We start from the raw sequence: 21,855 nt of genomic DNA on the forward strand, positions 1-21,855 counted from the left end.
TGATCCTAGTGGCCCCAGCGTGGCCCCGGAGATCCTGGTACTCAGAGATTGTGAAGTTGGCAGTAGGGGACCCATTGGTATTTCCATGCCGTCCAGACCTGTTGTCTCAAGGACCCATATTCCATCCTTCTTTACGGTTGCTGAATTTGATGACCAGATATTGAGACCAGATTGTTGAAAGACTGTGGTGTTATGGGTTCAGTCTTGTCTACCTTGATAAACGCTAGAAAGTCGGTTTCTACAGCTATCTATTATAGAGTCTGGAAGTTGTACATTTCTTGGTGTGAGGAGAGGAAATGGAACCCTCGTAGGTATACGATTGGTAGAGTTCTTGCCTTTCTTCAAGCAGGAGTAGACTTGCAGCTCGCTTTAGGGACAATTAAGGGACAGATTTTGGCCTTATCGTTTTTTTTCCAAAGACCAATTTCATCCCATTCTTTGGTACGGACTTTTGTCAAGGGAGTAACACACCTGAGGCCGCCGGTTAAACCACCTTTATGTCCCTGGGACCTAAATTTGGTACTGTCAGCCTTACACAGTCAACCGTTTGAACCTATTAGGCATATTCTTTTTGTCCTATTGACCAGAAAATAGTTTTTTTTGGTGGCTATAACATCGGCTAGAAGGGTGTCAGAATTGGCCGCCTTTCTTGCAAAGAACCTTTTATGATTCTTCATCAGGACAGAGTGGTCATGCGCCCTCGTCCGAGTTTTCTACCGAAGGTAGTTTCCAAATTTCATTTGAATCAGGATATCATTTTACCTTCCTTTTTTCCAAACCCTAAGGCCTCTTTCACACGAGGGATCCGTATGTCCGTTTTTCATCCTTCTGTTTTCGGATGAAAAACGGACATACATTCATCCCTATGGAGCGTCGGATGTCAGCGGTGACATGTCCGCTGAAATCCGACCCCGCTCCGATCCGAAAAGTGTAACGGAGGAAAAACCTACTTTTCCATCCGTTTTCGGATCGGATCGGGTGACGACGGACACTACGGTCCGTCATCATCCGATCCCCCCATAGGGGAGAGCGGCGCTCTGACAGGTCCGTCGCTGCACAGCGTGCAGCGATGGACCTGTCATCTTCCTGCTCAGCGGGGATCGGCGGAGCGATCCCCGCTGAGCAAGCGGGTGTTCACGGGGCGGATCATCACTGATCCGCCCCGTGAGAAAGAGCCCTAAGACTAGGACGGAAAGGTTGGTTCACTCACTGGATGTGGTGAGGGTGATCAAAGTTTACTTGAAAATATCAGCTCCCTTTCGGAAGACTGACTGTTTTTTTTGTCTTGCCTTGCAGGCAGCTTTATAGTCTCAGGCCCGTTGGGCTTTGGGATAATGTGTTTCCCCCCCTCAGATGCATTGCTTTAGGACATCCCACATAGTCATTATTATGGTGCTCTGTGTCCCGTGATGTACGATAAAGAAAAATGGATTTATAAAACAGCTTACCTATAAAATCCTTTTTTTGAAGTACATCACGGGACACAGAGGTCCCTCCCCTCTTTCTGGGATTGTCATTGCTTGCTACAAAACTGAGGTGCTTCCGGTATAGGAGGGGTTATATGGGAGGAACCGTCTTACTATTGGTTGCCAGTGTCCAATCACCTAAAGGTAAGGGTATAACCCAGATAGCCATTATTATGGTGCTCTGTGTCCCGTGATATACTCCAAGAAAAGGATTTTTACAGGTAAGCTGTTTTAAAAATCCATTTTTTTTTTAGTTCCTCTTACTGACCACCAATAAAGAGGGTTTGTATCTCCTCTTACTGACCACCAATAAAGGGTGTTTGTATTTCCTCTTATTGACCACCAATAAAGAGGGTTTATATTTCCTCTTGCTGACCATCAATGAAGGGGGGTTATATTTCCCCTTATTGACCACCAATGAAGGGGGGGGGGGGTTTGTTTCCTCATACTAATCACCAACAAAGGGGGTTTATATTTCCTCTTTCTGACCACCAATACAGGGGGTTTATAATTGTTCTTACTGACCACTAAAGAAGAGGTTTTTTTTTCCCTCTTACTGACCACCAATGAAGGGGGTCTATATTTCTTCTTGCTGACCACCAATAAATTGGGTTTTTATTTCCTCTTACTGACCACCATTAAAGGGGGTTTATATTTCCCCTTATTGACCACCAATGAAGGGGGGTTTATGTTTCCTCATACTGATTACCAACAAAGGGGTTTTATATTTCCCCTTATTGACCACCAATGAAGGGGGGTTTATGTTTCCTCATACTGATTACCAACAAAGGGGTTTTATATTTCCCCTTATTGACCACCAATGAAGGGGGGTTTATGTTTCCTCATACTAATCACCAACAAAGGGGGTTTATATTTCCTCTTTTTGACCACCAATAAAGGGGTTATTTTTTTGTATTCATTCAGAGAATACAAAGCTTCCCATGAATGGCTGAGTGTAGTGTGGGAATGGGAGGCCTGGTCTAACTGCCAGAATACAGTGCTGTATACTGTATGCAGCTGAGAATTTATACAGTGCACTCAATTGGTACAGTAATGAAGGAAATAGTTAATTTGGCCCAAACAACCTAAAGTGACAGTGAAGCTGGAGATCACATGTTACCACAGTTTTTTTAGTTTGAGATTGACTGGAGTGGGATTAGAACCCCTGTCAGTTTCTATTGCTGTCTGCGCCCCTGTTCACTCTCTTTATTTGCCCTGTTTATGGTTATCCCCAAGAGGGAGAGATCATCCCAAATGTTGGGTTGCCACCAGAACAGGAATAGAGGGGAATTCATCCAATGGGGACACCATTTCTGGTGACAACCAGGGATTTCCTCTCACTTCCTGTTGTGATTATAGGGACAGGAAGTGAAAGGAGATCTCCCAATTGGGACACAGGTGGCAAAAACAAAACTGACAGGGGTTAAATTAAACCCTCCTTTGTGCTGTCCGTATTTAAAAAGAAAAGGGGCTTTAGTTTCACTTTAACTAGCAGCACGAACTCAGGCTGTGGTCGTCACGTTATGTGAATATGCTAGGAGGAGCAGTCAAGTTGAAGGTCAGGAGCGCGCACTGTACACAAGGGGGCAGACAAGTCGGAGGATGACGTGCAGATTACAGGAAGAAGGGGGCGGGTACACGCAGGCCGGGTACGGTAGGCTTTGGGAGTGGACTATCAGACTGGGAACACACACACACACACACACACACACTTACACCTACACCTAGAGCGGGTCTGGTGTGATAACCACAAATAGGAAAATTAAGGGCGGGGCTAACAAGTCAGGTGACACTTTAGAAAAGAGTGTACAGCCAGAAAACACGACGGTCAGGTTGTGCAATGCATCATTCTCAGCTGAGCTAGCGGCGGGGAGCCCTGGAGGAAGTAAGAAGACGGAGAGGGAGGAGGAAGAAGCGCTGGAAGACACCCAGCCAGGAGGAGAGCGGAGAGGACTGCGGGAGGATGGGCTCGGCGTGGCCCACCTGTGTCTCTACCTACTGCCTGTCCTTAGTACTAGTCCTCAGCATGGTCCTTCTTTATAGCAGCTCTGTCCTGGGCACCCGCGATGGAGACAGTAAGTGACCACCAATGGGCTCACCATTCTTCATTCATAGGTGACATGGTGGGAGGAGCTTAGCATTATATACTGTGTGTGTGTATATATATATATATATATATATATATATATATATATATATATAATCTCACAAAAATGAGTACACCCCTCACATTTTTGTAAATATCTTATTCTATCTTTTCCAACACTGAAGAAATGACACTTTGCTGAAATGTAAAGTAGTGAGTGTACAGCTTGTATAACAGTGTAAATTTGCTGTCCCTTCAAAATAACTCAACACACAGCCATTAAAGTGGAGCTCCACCCAAAAATTGAACTTCCGGTTCCTCCACTCCGATGTCACATTTGGCACCTTTTTCAGGGGCGGAGCAGATACCTGTCTAATCCAGGTATTTGCTCCCACTTCTGGTGATAGATCGCTGCAGAATCTGCGGCAATCTATGCCATGCCCCCCCCAGGAGAGACACAGGTCCCAGAGGACAGCAGGGACCAGTCAGGACGCGTAGCACAGCGCTTCACTTCCTGATTCCCTTACTGAAGATGCCTGCACCCGGGAGCCGAGTGACAAGTCGGCTTCGGGTGAGGACATCGCGGGTGTCCTGGACAGGTAAGTCCTTATTTTAGAAGTCAGCAGCTGCAGTATTTGTAGCTGCTGACTTTATTTTTTTGGCGGCACTCTGCTTTAATGTCTAAACCGCTGGCAACAAAAGTGAGTACACCCTTAAGTGAAAATGTCCAAATTGGGCCCAATTAGCCATTTTTCCTCCCTGGTGTCATGTGACTCGTTAGTGTTACGGGGTCTCAGGTGTGTTAAATTTGGTGTTATCGTGCTCACTCTCTCAGACTAGCCACTGGAAGTTAAGCATCTTCCCTCCCTTTTTTTTTTTTTTTTTGTGGGTCCATTGCTGCAGAGAAGATGGATCTGGTGATGTTCATGTGGGCAGAATGCATGTCCGAGCAGCATAAACAAAATGTTTTTTTCCTGGAGTGGGGAAAGAGTGTAAAGTTTCAGGCATGACCGGAATATATGTAATAGGTTACCCCTGTCTGTACCACATCGCCAACACATCTCAGAGGGGTACATATGATGTTGGAGCTTTGGGGTATGGTACAACCTGGTTACAATTTTGTAGCTGGCTTATTGAAATTTATTATGATGGATGATTTAAAGAAATAAGTTAGTCTTATTGTGCTCCCTTTTCTAAAAAGTTAGTCAGTGACTGTGCAGTCATTTGTAAATTAGAGCGCATGCTTGGTAGTTCCATCAGCAAGGGTCAATATAGTCAAGGATCAGATAAAAAAAAAAATTAATAAAAAATTCGGCACGTAGTGACTGCAGAAAGTAAGAGTTGTATTAAATGGAAATGTTACAGGTCTGATCTTGGCACATTTGGGAGACAGTAAGCCACTTGGAGTTCCTATTGTAATGTATGGCAGAATACATGTCTCGGTAACGCTAGACAGGAAGGCACCCAGATGGCCACATAAAAATATTTTTTATATGTATTCTCAGTACTGTTTTTATTTAAAGGCCATGGTTACTGTAACGGTATACACTTAGCCAAGCTCACTACTGTGCAGAATATTTTAACACATTAAATTCACTTGGTTCTGGTAGCAAAACGGATTTTGTTACAAGAATATTTGAGTATAAACTGTTGTGTAAACTTATCTTTTCTCCTCCCCTTTTTTTTTTTTCTCTTTATGAAGGTCTATTACGAAGATCACCTAAGCTTAAAATGGATCAAGCTGTTCTTTTGATTCACAATGAGATACATGAGAAATTTGTCATCTATTGGCGTTCTGATCAGTGCTACCAGGTACCATGTTATCCTTGTCCTAAAATGTATAGCCTTTTTGCACGGTTTGGCTTTTGAGATCCCTGTCTGGTTTTAACAAAAAAAAAAATGTATTTACAATTGAAGAAAGTGGTATTATACATACATGTCTGTCAGTGAGTTTGCTACCAGCATTGAGCTGATTCGACTTCTCCGGCTGCTCAATTAGTGGGTCCCACCACTGATTGCTGTGGTTCCTCCTGTTGACCCCTGGCTGCAGGACACAATGAATAGGGGTCACTTGCAGGAAACAAAGCGACCACTGGGGGACACGGTTTTCTACTTGCGCATAAGTGTGGAATTGGATCAGGAGTTAAGCTTTGCTACAGAGTAAGGTTTTAACAAACTGGCAGACAGGTTTGTATGATACCACTATCTTTACTGGTTAGTGCCTTGACAGTGTAATTTTAATAAACCTGCGAGTTTGGGTTTTTTATTTTTTTTGAGACCCATATTTTTTATATATTGGTGTATCTACAGCAAACTTTTTTTTTTTCCTACACTTCCTGCCCTGCAGATATAACAGTGAATCCCCTCCAAAGTGAGGGAAATTCCCTTTTAGTTGTCTCCTAAAAAACAGGTGTCCCCTTTTTGGAAGATTGTACCTCCTATTCCTTTTCTCATAGCTATTCAGAATTCTAGTTTTCTCCAATCGTTGCCAGGACCGCAAGTTGAGAGATGATTACCCCCCCATCCCTCAGTTTAGACTTTTTTTTCTTGTCTACTTGTCCTGACTGGATGGTCCGTAGGCTATCCTTTAGGTTGTCTTCCTTACATACCATGTTCTCATTCTTCTCAATTACATGTTAAAGCTGGTAGTAGTAGTTGGTAATATTCAACCAGGCTTATTCCATAATTTGTATTTGTTAGCTTGAGCAGCCCTGGTTCTCCTCTTCTCGGGTCCCCTGCTGGTGCTACTGGTTTCAGGAAGCCTGATGGGTGTTAGTTCCATGACAAGTGGGGAATGGTGTTAGTGGACCAATTCCAAAGCAAGATGAACAGAAATGTACAACACTACTTTTCTGAAACAAGGTTCTTGAGACATGGGTGCCCTTTCCAAAAGATTGTCAGTTCAGCCGAGAATATGCATTTCCTCCCCTTTCACTAATTCTATGGGTATTGCAGAAACCTAAGTCAGTCCAAGTGCTGACTTGTACTGATCTCCTCTTGGTGGCCCAAGAGAACATGGTTTGCAGATCTACAGAGTATGTTGGTTTAGCCCCCAACCTCTGACAGTTGTGTTAAACCTTCCAGTGATGCATCCCATTGCCTGGATTTTGAATGACAGATGCTTGATGCTTAAAAGGTTGTTCAGAGAGGGTATTTTGAAGAGGCTCTTCATTCATTTTTGAAAATGCTAATTCAGTAGTTACAAATACTGCAGCTGCTGAATTTTTATAAATCCTGGATTCCTGGACACAAGTCCAGGAATCTAGCGCTGTTCTCAACGGGGCCGGTTGTTTTCCAGGTCTCTGGTGCTGCCATTGTGACTGTGGAAAGCCAGCTGGCTCCCCATTATGCATGTTTGAGTGAAGAGGGGGTGACCTCTGCTGGGCTTGTCTAGGAAATTTTCAGTGGGAGTAACTACCTGACAAAACTAAGTACCTGCTCCCCCAAAAAAAGTGGAAGAGGGTCAGCTGAACTTCCCTTTAGGGGTGAAGGCCGCTTTAACATTTTCCTTCAAGAAATGTCACCTGAAAATTCTCTGTTAAAGTATGGAAAGGTTTTTTTCTTCATGGTGTGCAAAGAGAAATGTTTATATTCCTTCAATTCTAACTATTTTGGACTTTCTTCGGGATGGTGTGGAGTAGGGCTTAGCAGTTAGTACTCTGCATTTATACGTTTGAGCACATTCCTTCTGCCTAAACATTAAGTTGACGGAAGATCTGTTGATTAAGCGGTTTCTCGCAGTAAGAGACCCTGTCACACTGGTTCAGCAAAAGAGCTTTCACTGTTGGATTTGTCCAAGGTGTTAAATGGGCTTATTGAATACCCTTTAAACAATTCCTGAATTTTTTTGTTTTAAAGTTTCTGACTTTAGTAAATTTTTATCAACAAGAACATTCTGGAATAAGTAGTATGGCGTGTTGCGATAAAAGGTAAAATCTTTTTCGCTTGCATGCTGGCAGCGCCAAACATCAAACTGATCTACCGAGTGAATAAAGTGTTGAAAAAAGTGGGAATGCGGCTTGGTGAGGGTGGCAAAGTACAGATGCGTCTATTCATAACAGTCTCCGCAGATGATCAGAGAGCCTTCCTTGGAAGCAGATATGAGTTTGTACTTTTTAAAAGAAGATGACTGGATGATTTTTGAGGGCATCAAGGTTGACTAGTGTATGCTTTGGAGTGAATAGTACATACCAAAATTATGTATCTTCCATTTTGGTCCAGGTAGGATCTTTTTAGACAAAACGAAACTCCTTGACGGGTGATAACGCCATTCTTGACCAGTGCATTGGCCATATAAATATTAGGAAAATGCTTATTGCAGCATCCAGTAGGAGAGGCGGCCTGGAAATGTCTCTTGAGTGCACACACAAGATGTCACATTGAAGTGATTGAGCTTCTTTCCACAGAAAAGAAAGCTTGGCTGGATGATTCAAGCCGTGGGCATTTAATGATATGATTTTTAACACCATTGTGGAATCTTAAAAAGTTTAAGAGCAGTGGTGAGATCAAAAACCAATAGTCTCTCTAACTCAGCGGTCAGCTGTATATAGGACCTGAGTTGTCCTCGGGAGCAATTTACTTGCGGTCCTTTTGCTGCATGGTATGGCTATAGAACCGAGAACAAGGGAAGAACAATGTAACAAAATCTGGGTAGAGAAGAAAGTCTTAGAAAAGGATCTAACCGTGATCCAGGTGCATTTGTATTGTGAACTGAGTCAGGAGTAATGAGCTATGGTAGTTAAGCTCACACTTGCAATGAGGATCAAATAAAGGTTTCAGTAGCTGCTTTTTTTTTTTTTTTCTCTCTGGATTCACTGACCCCGAAGAATTATCCTCTGGAAGAATGCTTTAATGTCTCAGGAATTGTAGGTCTTCATCTAGTGAAGAGATTTTGGACTGTGGTGCCTTTGTGTATGAACATTAGGTTATCTGCATTCAAATGGAATTTTGTGGTTATGGAGAGCCTTGGTCACTGTTCGCATGTTCTTAAGTTGCATAGTATATTGGGAGATGTCAGGAAAAACTTTTAAGGCCACATAGGGTACAGGCACAGAATTGGGACTTTTGAAGCGTACTAGGACTTGTTGTTTGATGTGAAAGAAATGCACACGAAGAATTGTGACCGTATTGGGTAAGTGATATGGTCTCCATAGACAGTGGACCCTGTCTACTAGCAACTCTGCTGTGGGCATGTTTAACCAGGCTATGTGGTTGCCCTTTTCAGTATCAGAATCAACAAAAGCATTGGAGGATGAGGCACATTCCTCCCATTTTTGTCTCCACATGATCCTTTCTGTCACCCAAGTCTTCTGTCATCTCTGATTTGTTGCAAGGAGGATATAATGTCCACATGTAATGATGCATGCAGAATACCAGCTTTTCTTTCAAAGTAGTATTAAGTATAGGGGTGTTGGTGGTAGGGAAGTCTGTATGAGAGACTGTGTCATCCTTGTGCAGTAGGTGTTCTCTTTCTGGCCCTTGGCGCTCCTTGTGACGTGGGTGGATGCTGCGCAGCTATCTGCGGCTTAGATTTTACTGGGCTCTTCATGGATGATGTGGTGTAGCGAGTCACCAAAGGCTGCTGAGTCCTCTGTGCATGGATAGTAGACACTGGCGTGCCACTTCCGCCTTGCTTCTGTGGTCCATGGGCTCTTTTGCTAGTGCCATTTTGTTGTGGACCATTGTGTCGGGCATGAAAAATGCAGATTTTGCAGCTGTGCCCTTGCATTGCTAGGACATTGTTGTTCAATGAGGTGTCTGTTGGTGAAAAGTGGCCTGTCGGCAGCGTTGGGACGCCTTGATTGGGCTAATATCCCCGGCAGTGTAGCAGAGCTCGATCCAGCAGTGACTGACTTTAAGATGGCCTTTTTCCTTGCCATTGTCATGGCTGGAAGAGTTGGCTGGTTATAAGCTTTGTTTATCGAAGAAGCCTCTCCAACTATTCCTCAGAGCGATAATGAAACCAAACCCTATGTATCTACAGAAGGTGGCAGCGTTATTCTGCCTTCCCTCTGCAAAAACCCCAGTGACCCTATGGAAGAAAACTTCCATTATCTTAAATGTTTGACTTCTCGGATATCTAGATGCTAGGGTCTCCAGAAAATTTTACGGTTGGGGGGGGAGGGTTCTTTTGGGGGACTCTGCGCCCCCCTCCCCAAAGCACCTTGCCCCATGTTGACAAGGGCCTCTTTCCGACAACCCTAGCTGGTGGTTGTTGGGGTCTACGGGTGGCTTATTGGAATCTGGAAGCCCCCTGAGATCCGGGGCCCCCCCCCTATGTGGGGATCGGGTACATCGTACCCCTCCCCATTCACCAAAAACGCAGTGAAATGTCATAAAAACACAAGAGCCGGTTTTTGATAATTCCTTTTATTAATAGCTCTGTGTTGTCTAGTCTTTTTCACGCCGCTATCACCTCTTCCCGCTGCTGTCTTCTTCCTCGCCGACGGTTACCCGCTAAAATATATATATATATATATATATATATATATATATATATATATATATAGTTGTGTTTTTTTTTTGTTTTTTTTTTTTTTTTTAAATGCTCTTCTGTTGTCTTTGTATTGTTGCCCGCTCTCTGCCGTCTTTTTATATAGCAGTGGGGCATGGCCATCCAATGACATCACCCACTAGATAGATAGATAGATAGATCTCAGCAGGATAAAGTTTAAAAACACAAAATGCACTGAAATGTGCCTGAAAAACGCATCAAGTGCAGCCGCATAGGTGTGAACCTAGACTGAATGAGGCCTGAAGGTTTAATTTGTGTTTTACACAAGAACAATGTGGCTCTATTAACATCTGTGTGTTTTTGAACACATGGCTAATTGACCAGAAAATGCACGTGTTTGCCGCAAACTTGCATTGCCATTAAATAAACGTTCATGGTACACCAAGCGTGGGTAGCAGTTGTGCGCCTGCCGTGTGACAAATGTATGGCCACCTTGAAGTAGAAAAGTGGGTGGAAATAAAACTAGGTGATGAGGGCGGTGTGGTCCAGACTGGTAATACATGCCCTATTTTGTGATGTAGTGCATGATGGGATATGAAGTTCCCTGAAATGTCACATGACCTACAGGAAGTGATGGAAGAGGGAAAGCATGTTTAAAAATTTCAAATGGGAGAATTCAAAGCTGCTGGACGAAGTAAGTGATAAGTACATTTGGGATGGCTTGGGCAGAAAAGGCTCTATTCAATATGAAAAGTGAAATTCTGCCTGAAAAGGTGAACTTTTAAATTTTGTTTTTTTTTTTTTTTCTCTACCACGTGTTTTTAGACCGTTTATCCGCAACGGACTAGGATAAGACTGGGGGCCTTGCTGAATAAACTGACCTTGCATAAAGTGCAAGGACTGCTTTTTAAGTTTTTCTTGTGGTGTGTGTGTGTGTTGTTATTTCTTTGCAATGCTTAACTTCTGCTCAGTGCTCTGATGGTCATCTTCTGCTTTTGAAAAATCATTTTTTTTAATTCTGTCAAGTGGGCCCCAGGTCTCCTGCAGCATGTCCATCAAGCTGGCCTGATCATGTAGAGTGCAGCAAGAACTGGTGTGCTCTCAGCAGCACTCAGGACTGCCTTTTGTAGTAGGACAAAAGTTGACCTGTGATGTTGCTGGACTAGACTGAAGGCAGCTGAAAGGATTGAATACTAAAAAGCAAAAAAAATTGCAGTGGGGTAGCAAGAGGTGAAAGTGAGAGATCTGATAAGCCAACTGGCCATGTACAGTTTCACCTATGCCCAGGAAAATACATTGAATGTAAACCTTGCATAGTGCAACAGCAAGTCGTGCAGTGTAAAGGGGAAGTGTGCTGCTTATGAGGTCTGCTTTTTGGGTATGATGGCTACTTTTACAGAGTTTTACATACTACCGTGTTTCCCAGAAAATAAGGCCTAGTATAATGTGGTCGTTAAATCCTAAAATGCACTGTATTACAATATTCTATAATGTAAACGCTGAGCGGCGCTCAGCTGATTCTCACCCCCCCTCCCTCTGCAATGCTCGGAGCGTCGCCTGGACTGCACCAGAATATTAAGGTCAGTGCAGGAAGAGGATCGACGGGTCACGGAAGTGCCATAACAAGGTATTTATCACAAATGGATTACAGAAAAATGCAGTTCACATGATGTAATACAGTGGATTTTACACCCACTTTTATGCAGTGCCACTGGGGATTCCTGACAGGGAGATGGAGAGAAGTCAGCGCATGTCAAGCCCTAATGGGTCTCTTGCTTCCAAAATTAATATAAGACCCGGGCTTATTTTCGGGGATACAAATGTGTACCTAATCCTAATGTTTTACAGCGGAAATTCAGGAATTGCAGCACTTTTAAAAATGTGCTGGTTTAGAAGTTGTTACGCTCAAGTTGTGTATCTTTTATTTACTATTGACATGTTTAACTAAGTGCCTAGGGTATAGCTATTACTATATTTCCAGAGCTGGGCCTTCACGGAAAAGTAACTTTTTTTTTTTTTTTTTTTTTTTTTAAATATATTAGTGCCTTTTTCAAACTCTACCTGTCACAAGTCCAACAAAAGGGAGAGACGCTGATGTGGCTATAGTAGATACACGACATGCTATCATCCTGCAACTTAATGATACCTCAGGAAACGTAGAGCTCTGTCAGTAAGTACTGTTAAAAAATGCGTTTTTATTTTAATTTTTTCAATCTTTGTGTAGCCATGCAATTACCTTGCTTTTTAGCAAGCCACATTTAATAATCATTCCTAATATATGCCTTACTTTCTAGTATTTAAAACTACCAATAACAATATACAGTGACAAATGGTAAGTAACTGCCAGTAATCTCTTGTTTTAACTGCTCCAAACTAATGAGTTTAATATTGGGTTGCTGTGGACTAGTGAACATTGCTGATCTATGCTTTGCCCTAAAGTAGTATTAAACCCTTAGTGTTTTTAGTTTCAATGTAGAATTGTATATGCATTTTTGGTAGAGTAAGGGAGGGTTACAACCCCCTGTCAGTTTTTTGCCATCCGTGTCCCATTGGGGAGATTTCCCTTCACTTTCTGTCCCATAGCCAAACCAGGAAGTAAGAGGAAATCCCTGCAAGTTATGAGAATCCCTTGTGGGGGGGGGCAGATCTCCAGAACTAGTGTCCCATTGGAAGATTTCCCAGCTTTTCTGTGGACAACCCCAAATGTGGGATTTTCTTTTACTTGAGCTTTCAATGATGGTAAAAAGTACAAATGGAGAGGGTAAAGCTACCTACGCAAGGTCCAGATGCTGCATGCATCTGGACCTTGCACCAGCAGTAAAATGCTGGGAATGTTAACAGTCACGGTGTTCTAAGCTGCAGATTAAACATGTGCAAATGGTGTGGTATGTGTGAAGCCCAAATTTTGATATTGAAAACCTGACTGATCATGGCAAAAAAGTCTTATTTAAGGTTATGAACAGTTTTTTTTTATCTCCTAGTTTGGCTCCTTTTTTTTTTTTTTTTTAAATCGCAATAACAGAAATCGCCCAAATTAACCTTGGCGCGCACACACATTAAACTGGCAAGTAAAGGTTTTTTTCCCACATCTGTGGCTTTTTGCAATTAGTGTCTGTGTTTTTAGTCAAGTTAGCACTCGTGTAGATGCACTGAGGTGGCTAGATATGGAGTCATGGGGAGCAGAAAAGAACTGTCAAAATACCTGCATAACAAGGCAATGGAACTTTATAAACATCAAAAAGGATATAAAAAGATATCCAAAGCCTTGAATATTCCAGTCAGTACAGTTCAATCGCTTATTAGAAAGTGGAAAATTCAGGGATCTTTTCATACCAAGCCAAGGTCAGGTAGACCAAGAAAGATTGCAGCCAGAAGAATTGTTTGGAATGCAAAGAAAAACCCACAGGTAACCTCATAAGAAAAACAGGAGCACAATACTTGAAAATTAGCTGCACGGTGGAGTTGCCAGAAAGAAGCCTTTACTGTGTCAATGCCACAAAAAAGCCCAGTTACTATTTGCCTGACAACGCCTCACAGCTTCTAGCACACTGTAATCTGGAGTGACTAAATCAAAATAGAGCTTTTATGGTCATGACCATAGGTGCTATATTTGGCAAGGGGTCAACAAGAATGGGCAGCTATACCACCTGCAAGAATTCTGGGCCTCGTAGACAACTATTACAATAGACTGCACACTGTCATTGATGTTGAAGGGGGTAATAAACATTTTTAAGAACTAAGAGTATGCAGACTTTTGATCAGGGCAATTTGGGTGATTTGTTATGATTTTAAAAAGGAGCCAAACAACTGTGTGATAATTGCTTCCTATGACCTTTAAGACAGGGTGTTTTTTTTTTTTTGGCATGATCATATTTTCAGTATCCATGTTAAAATTTCATGATTTTTGCCAGGGTATGCAAACAATTAAACACAACAGTATTAAAAATGGGGTGGGAAATATGGACAAAAGTAGAATCGCTGTCCACAGCTACTAGTGAGGTGTTATGTCCTTTGGTGGATAAATGAGAAAAATCTGTCAAATTTGGAAACTGCTTTAGATTTCCTTGCTCCAGCTTTTATGTACTATGTCCTGGGTATTTTGGTTTAGTTTCATCACTAATAAGCAAATCTCAGGGTCCTTGCCACTATAACATACTATCCTTTTAACAGACATTTACTTGTATATGTGAAAGGTGTTTTTTTTCTAATAACTTTTTTTTTGTTTCCCCCTCCAAATAGAGTACACTACAAATTTAGAGAGTTTGGGAATTATTCTTTATGGGTAAAGTCCAACTATTCTGGTACCAAAGCTGTAACGTGTGGCATAATAATCAATTATAATCCTGGATACAGCAACTACCGTAAGTATGTGGGTAACACTTTGTGCATCTTGCATGTAATCAACATTAAAAACCCAGGTTAACCACTTAAGCCCCGGACCATTTGGCTGCCCAAAGACCAGAGCACTTTTTGCGATTCAGCACTGCGTCGCTTTAACTGACAGTTGCACGGTCGTGCGACGTGGCTCCCAAACAAAATTGACGTCCTTTTTTCCCCACAAATAAAGCTTTCTTTTGGTAGTATTTGATCACCTCTGCGCTTTTTATTTTTTGCGCTATAAACAAAAAATAGCGACAATTTTGAAGATAAAGCATTTATTTACTTTTTGCTATAATCTCCCCAAAAAATATATATAACATTTTTTTCCTTGGTTTAGGCTGATACGTATTCTACATATTTTTGGTTAAAAAAAATCGCAATAAGCGTCTATTGATTGGGGTTTGCACAAAAGTTATGGGATAGTTTTTATGGCATTTTTGTAATGGAAGGCGATTCCCTTTTTTGCTCTCCGGTCGAGCTCGCGCGCAGAAGCGAACGCATATGAAAATGGTGTTCAAAACACACGTGAGGTATCGCCGTGATCGTTAGAGCAAGAGCAATAATTCTACCACTAGACCTCCTCTAACTCAAAACTGGTAACCTGTAGAAATTTTTAATCGGTGGAGATTTAAGTGTCAAAGTTTGCTGCCAATTTTAAAGCATGTTGGGTATTAATTTAACATTTATTTTTCACAATATAGAAAAACATTGGGCCAACTGTACTGTTTGTTTTTTTAATTATTAAAAAAAAAGTTTTCCAAAAAAATTTGCGCTTGTAAGACCGCTGCTCAAATATGGCGTGACACAGTATTGCAACGACCGCCACTTTTATTCTCTAGGGTGTCTGAAAAAAATATATGTTTGGGGGGTTCTAAGTAACTTTCAAGAAAAAAAATTATTTTAACTTGTAAACAACAAGTTTGAAAAATAAACAGATGGTTTATTACCACTTTTTTGTTTTATCTTATGTAGAGAGCAGACTTGAGTTTAATTAGCCTACATAACTCTCCAAGTACAGGTCTATCGTTGAGCTAGTTGTGAAAATATTAACAGACTGCCTGCAATACTTGCTGAGACGCAGACCTAGAAAATTGCTGCAGGCAAAATATGTTTTGGATAATGGGTTAAAATTGACAGATTTTTATTGCTGTCTATGACCTCATTTGGGGGATTTTTGCATCACTTCCTGTCCATGGGACAGCAAGGCACAGACATCAGTAAAAACATTGTCAGAAATTCTAACCCCTATACAACTCTACTATAAGACCCCTTTCACACTGAAGCAGTTTTAAGGCATTTTAGCGCTAAAAATAGCACCTGTAAAGCGCCTGAAGACCGCCTCTCATGCCTCCCGAATGCTTTCACACTGGGTCGATGGTGCGCTTGCGGGATGGGGAAAAAAGTCCTGCAAGCAGCATCTTTGGGGCGGTTTGGGAGCGGTGTGTATATATAGTGCTCCTAAACCACCCCTGCCCATTGGAATGAATGGGCCGCGCATTCGGAAGCGCCGCAACTCGGGCGATTTTTAACTTTCGGGGGGTTAAAAGTGCCTTGCTAGGGGTTGAAAAGCATCGCTAAAACGAGCGCCGCTTTACTGCCAACACGGCTGCGACTGCAGTGTGAAAGCAGTATAAATGTGCTTTTTTGTTTGAGGAGATTGCTGACAGGAAGTTGGTAACCCCTCCCCAATAAGGACACACCACAATGAAGAACTGATGGGCTCAAACTTTCCCAGCGTTTTGGGTGTCAACCCTTTCACGTTGTACATGTTCAAGAAAATCATTGTAAGCTTTAAAATTTAAAATTCCAAACTGTATATATTTTCAGAAAGCAAAGACCTTGGAGATTAGGATATTGGCAGTTCTAGTTTGTGTCACGCATCATTTGCACAATGGTTTATTAAATGCAAATTTCCAGTAAATGTTACACTAAAGTTCATGATAGGTCAAACAAACGCAAAAATGTTACGTATATTTTATTTTTAGCCTTATTTATATCACATAAAGGACAAAAGTACCCCATATGATGAGGTTGATTTGCTAGAAAAGTGCAAAATCTGGTGCAGCACTGCATAAAAACCGGCTTCCAACTTTTATTGTCGAAGCTTAAAGTGGCTGTGAACTCTGTTACACCATTTGTACCTACAGGTAAGCATGGCACAAAAAAAAAAAAACTGCACCATGTGCCAGTGTGGTCGGCAGCAGCGTATATAGTGAATATCTCCTAAAACTATGCAAGTTATCGCGGCTCCGGCCAATCACAGCGCTGGAGCCCGCAAACCCGGAAGTAACCCCTTGTAAAGGTTGTCAGCTGTGGGAGCGTAGTGCGGGCTGCACTGCAGGGCATCGTTCTAAGGTAAGTATTTCATAATGTGTTAGTATGCGATGCATACTAGCTCATTATGCCTTAGTCTTGCAGGGGTTTTTTTTTTTTTTTTTTTTTTTCTCAGTCATGAAACACCAAATTATTAAGTTAAATTTGCCAAATTAAATTTGCGTCCTTCTTTTCACACAAATAGAGCTTTCTTTTGGTGGTATTTAATCACTAGTGGGTTTTTATTTTTTGTGCTATAAATAAAAACTGAAAATTGTGAAAAAATTCCTTTTTTTTTTTTTTTTCCTTTCATAAAATTTAGCAAATTCATAAATTTTGGCCAAAATGTATACTGCTACATATCTTTAATAAAAAATAACCCAAATCAGTGTATATTTGATCTTTGTTACACCCCTTTCGCACTGGGGCATTTTTTTTCAGGCGCTTTTGGGCTAAAATTAGCGCTTGTAAAATGCCACCCCTGCAGCCCCAGTATGAGAGCCTGAGTTCTTTCACGCTGGGGCGGTGCGCTTGCAGGACGATAGAAAAAGTCCTGCAAGCAGCATCTTTCGGGCGGTGCGGGGGCAGTATATACACCGCACCTCCTTTGCCCCTGCTATTGAAATCAATAGGCACCGCTGCCGAAGCGGGGGTAAAAAGCGCTGCTATAACAGCGGTAAAGCCCCGCTAAAATTTGCGGGGCTTTATCGCTAATGCCCCGCCCCAGCGTGAAAGTAGCCTTAAAGTTAGTCTACAAGCTATGGTGCCAATCATTGAAAATAGAACCTGATGTACTGAAGGCCTAATTAATTTCTTGAGACGCTAACAAGTCGAAAGTACAAATGCCCCCCAAATTACCCCTTTTTGGAAAGTAGACATTTCAAGGTCTTTAGTAAGAGGCATGGTGAGTGTGTGGTTTTTTCCTTTTTTTTTTTTTTTTTACAAAAAATTGTCATTAACGGGTTATTTCTCTCACAGAGCATATGCATACTTGCAAACTACACTCCAAAACACATTCTGCTACTTCTGAGTATGGCGATACCACATGTGAGACTTTTTACCAGCCACATGTAGAATCCCAACATGCAGAAAGCACCATCAGGTGTTCTAGGGACATAAATTACACATTTAATGTCATGACGACCCATCACACTTTTGAAGGCCCTGGAGCAGCAGGACAATGGAATTGCCCAAAAAATGCCCATTTTGGAAAACACTCCAACGTATAATCTGAGGCATAATGAGTCTTTTTTTTTTTTTTTTTTTTTTTTTTTCCAGAAGTTTTTGGAAAATGTGGAATGAAAATGTTTGTGTAGTAAAAAAAAAAAAAAAAACTATTTTATTTTTTTGGATATTTCTAACACATAGCAAAATGACACCCCTTAATACATTCTGTTACTGCTGAGTATGGCGATACCACATGTGAGACTTTTACACAGCCTGGCCACATACAGAGGCCCAACATCCAAGTAGCACCATCAGGCATTCTAGGAGCATAAATTGCACATAATTTCCTGACAACCTATAATTTTTGAAGGCCCTTCATATTTCTAACACATAGCATGTACATACCAAGAATTACACTCCAAAATAAATTCTACTGAGGAAAAGGTAAAATAAAAGTAATGCCTGTGGTTTTTTATTAGTGTCCACAGAGGAGAGAATTGGTCCAGGCAGCAAGCAGGGATGTGCTTAGCGACAACAGCTGCCCTGGCTCTTGGGGGACGTGACACTCCAGTGCTGGTACTTGGGCGTGATGCGGCAGGGGGGGGGTCTATTGGTGGCGGCAGCGCTGTGCCTGGGAATTTGATCCTGGGGTCTATAGCTGGCAGCTGCCTGGTTTCCAGATCGCTGTTCCCTTCTAGGAGGGACCCATTCTTCCTCTGATTCATTTGCTGGTCCACTGTCGATCGGTTCAAATTCTGAATTTTATTCAGAATTGGTATTTGAATCTGAGGACTCCCTGCTGCTCTCATCAGTCATGGCTAGGATCTGGAACTCTGCTATTAACTTTTTTTTTTTGGACATTTTGCTGAAGGGCTGTGCGACGGGTGGCAGTTGACGGTCACTGAAGGGTGACAGGTCCTGGTCACTGATGGCGGTGACGGGTGCACTTTATGGGCACGGATGTGGTGATTGACTGTCGGGGGGGGGGGGGGGGGCGGCGTAGGGGCGATGTGACAGGTTCTCTTTATTGTGTGGTGCTTTGTGCAGTACACTACAACACAGATCGGTAACTCACTGCTCCTGGCTCTTCTCACATGTTGTGCGAGGAGGGGTAAGGCTGCTAACAGCTAGTTACCAGTTTGTGTTTACATTTTGTGATCGGTTGTGAATTGGTCACAGCCGATCACGTGGTAAACAGCCGCCAGCCATTGGCTGTTTACCATGCTCGGTGACTAGCAGTGTTTCTGGGAACATGCCGCCACTGACCTGCCCACGCAGCGCGCTCGCGCCCATCTTCAAGTGGGCAGTACCATCTGGGATCGGCCGTGACTTGATCACGTGGTAAACAGCCATGCATAATGGCTGTTCACCCCTGTCGGTGACACGCTGTGTCTCAGGGACACGCTGCCACGACAGTGCAGGGCTGCGTGCATGCCCTGTTTGAATGGGCTGATGTCATATGACATCCGCCCAGAACGAGAGCTGCATCTCCCCACTGTTGGTAACGGTGGGTGGCAACTGGTTAAAGGGGTTGTAAAGGTTTGTGGTGTGTGCCTCTGCAAGGGTTTTGCACAGAGGAGCCCCAATCCTTCTCTTGGGTCCCCCAGCGGCGCTCCTGGCTCCTCCTCTTTTGAAGTGCCCCCACGGGGGGCTCCCATGTCACTGGCTTTGATTTCAGCGGGAGCCCATGCTGCTATCAGTCCAGCAAATGAGAACCCAAGACAGCGGCTGGAGCTGCTCTGCTTGTCCCCACCGCTGGAACGATCGAGTTCAGGTAAGTAAAAGGTGGGGGGGGGGGGGCGCTCTGGGGGGCTGCTGCACTACAAAAGGTGAAAAACATTGAGGGTTTACAACCCCTTTTAAATGAACAAACTGAAGTTAGAGGCTGGCTGGCTAGCTACCATGCATTTTTGCACTCTCCAGTTTCAGTAAATCAACCCCAATGTCTTTTGTGGCAGGTTCTCTTTAGTGAAACATTATCTGCTTTCCATTGAGCCCTGGTTCACACCTATGCATTTTTTTTTTTTTTTTTTTGCGCTTTTTCTGTTTTGCGGAAACACTACCGTCCATTTAACATGGTTTCCTATGGTTGTAGTTTACATCTGCATTTTATGGAAAGGGCCAGGGACTTTTTTCTGGTTTTTGGTTCCATAGACTTCAATGGATGAAAAGCATGTATTGAAAAATGCACCTGCAATATGCAACCTGCATAGGTGGGAATCAGGCCTAAAGACACACGTCCCACTGGGAAGATTTCTTTTTTTTTTTTTTTTTTTGTATGTATGTATTTACCAGAGACACAACAGGAAGTGAGAGAAGATCTTTGCAAAACATGGACAGTTGTCCCCAGAAGCAGGTTTGACCATTGTAAGATTTACATCGCCCCCTGGACCTGTGACAACAGGAAAATGTTTGGCTTTCTCATTACTTTCTGTACCAAAGGCAATAGTTTTTTGGACTGTTAGTAAAAGGTTAAAGCTGAAGGTTTTTTTATTCTTTTCATTGTTACAGCTGCAGTCACATTACTTGCCTCTAATGAACTGTATCCTAGGCCCTGAAGGCTAATGGCTCCTGTAGACATTTTATTTGCACTGGTGCTCGGTTCTCTTGACAGCAGTGAACTTCTGCTGCTGCATGAGATAATGGCTTTGGGGCTTAGTGTTAATAATTTCACTATAGCATTCACTATATCTGGTCTCCCACAGTACACAGAACATGGAAATGCAATAGTTTTAGTAAATATAAACTGCTAAATACCTTTTCTCATTAGCAGTTAGAAGAAGTCACAAGACTGCTCTATCAGAGTCCAGCCAAGCATCAGTTAAAGATTGTAGGAGGAGTATTCTGAGTGTCCTATGAGACAGCAAGACTCCCGACCCTCTGTCTGGACAATGCTGATTGGCCCTGTGCTGATCACGTGTACTCTCCCAAGAAAATAAAAACCTAGCAATACACACCAAACTGAGTATGTGCAGCCTGACTCCATAGACCAGGGATATGCAGTTAGCGGACCTCCAGCTGTTGCAGAACTACAAGTCCCATGAGGCATAGCAAGACTCTGACAGCCACAAGCATGACACCCAGAGGCAGAGGCATGATGGGACTTGTAGTTTTGCAACAGCTGGAGGTCCGCTAATTGCATATCCCTGCCATAGACTATCAGGAAATTATTAGGGGTCAATGGAAAAAGGGAGGATCAGAGAAGCCAGAATCAAACAGCCTTTTAATACAATCCAGAGGATTAACCCCTTTGGGTTCCACAGTGAGTATAACAGGCTTTACTGCATATACAGACTGACTTCACTGTTGTGGGTTTAGTAACACTTTAACATCGCAGTACATTGAATGGTCCTGATGGGGGGGGGGGGCTCCTCTTTCTCGTCCCTCTTCTATTGACAAAAGTCCTTGCATTGTTTTTTCACGAATGTAACTTTTTCTGTATGGGAGGGGATACTGGATTTCACCTGCTCCTTCCCCATTCCCGGAACGTGTTACATTCTGTGAACACAATGCAAGGAGTTTTGTCAACAGAAGGGGAAGAAAGGGGCAAGGCACCATTGGGACCTTTTTTTAATTTAATACATTGGTGGACCTAGAGCTGTTAACCCTTGCAGCGTCAAAGTTCAGTGCAGTGGAGATGCAGTGCTATGTACATTACCATGTTTTATCCCTTTAAAGACCCTGCAAGCACAAAAAGCCCGTTGAACATGTAGCATTTTTATGGATTGAATGGTGTTGACCTTTATTTGTGGCCATACAAGGTCACGGGATCTTAAACATCAAGCCTACTGTGTGTGTTTGTGTGTATATAGGCACCTAAGAATGAAGCCTGATACAAGTGAATGAACATGTAAATCTAAAAACTGATACTAAATTTTCCTTTTTTTTTTTTTTTTTTTTTTTTTTCTGCAGCTATTGTTATAGCACTTATTGTCTACGTGGCATTTTTTGTTGTCTACACCGTGGTATCATTTTTGTTAAGGTATGTC

General features: G+C 42.5%; 1 protein-coding gene across 1 annotated transcript in view; it reads left to right on the top strand.

The window, feature by feature from the left end:
* Positions 1-3,142: 3,142 nt before the first annotated feature.
* HGSNAT (heparan-alpha-glucosaminide N-acetyltransferase) overlaps positions 3,143-21,855 on the top strand; it is a 47,390-nt gene continuing 28,677 nt past the window's right edge. Inside the window, exons 1-5 of the mRNA XM_073598110.1 lie at positions 3,143-3,541; positions 5,255-5,364; positions 12,049-12,176; positions 14,246-14,367; positions 21,779-21,848. Of these exons, the coding sequence (XP_073454211.1) occupies positions 3,430-3,541; positions 5,255-5,364; positions 12,049-12,176; positions 14,246-14,367; positions 21,779-21,848 (542 nt within the window). The 5' untranslated portion in view covers positions 3,143-3,429. The remainder of the gene's footprint in view (positions 3,542-5,254; positions 5,365-12,048; positions 12,177-14,245; positions 14,368-21,778; positions 21,849-21,855) is intronic.

Source organism: Aquarana catesbeiana, linkage group LG01 (genome assembly GCF_042186555.1).
Source record: "Aquarana catesbeiana isolate 2022-GZ linkage group LG01, ASM4218655v1, whole genome shotgun sequence".
In the NCBI taxonomy this organism is placed as follows: Eukaryota; Metazoa; Chordata; class Amphibia; order Anura; family Ranidae; genus Aquarana; species Aquarana catesbeiana.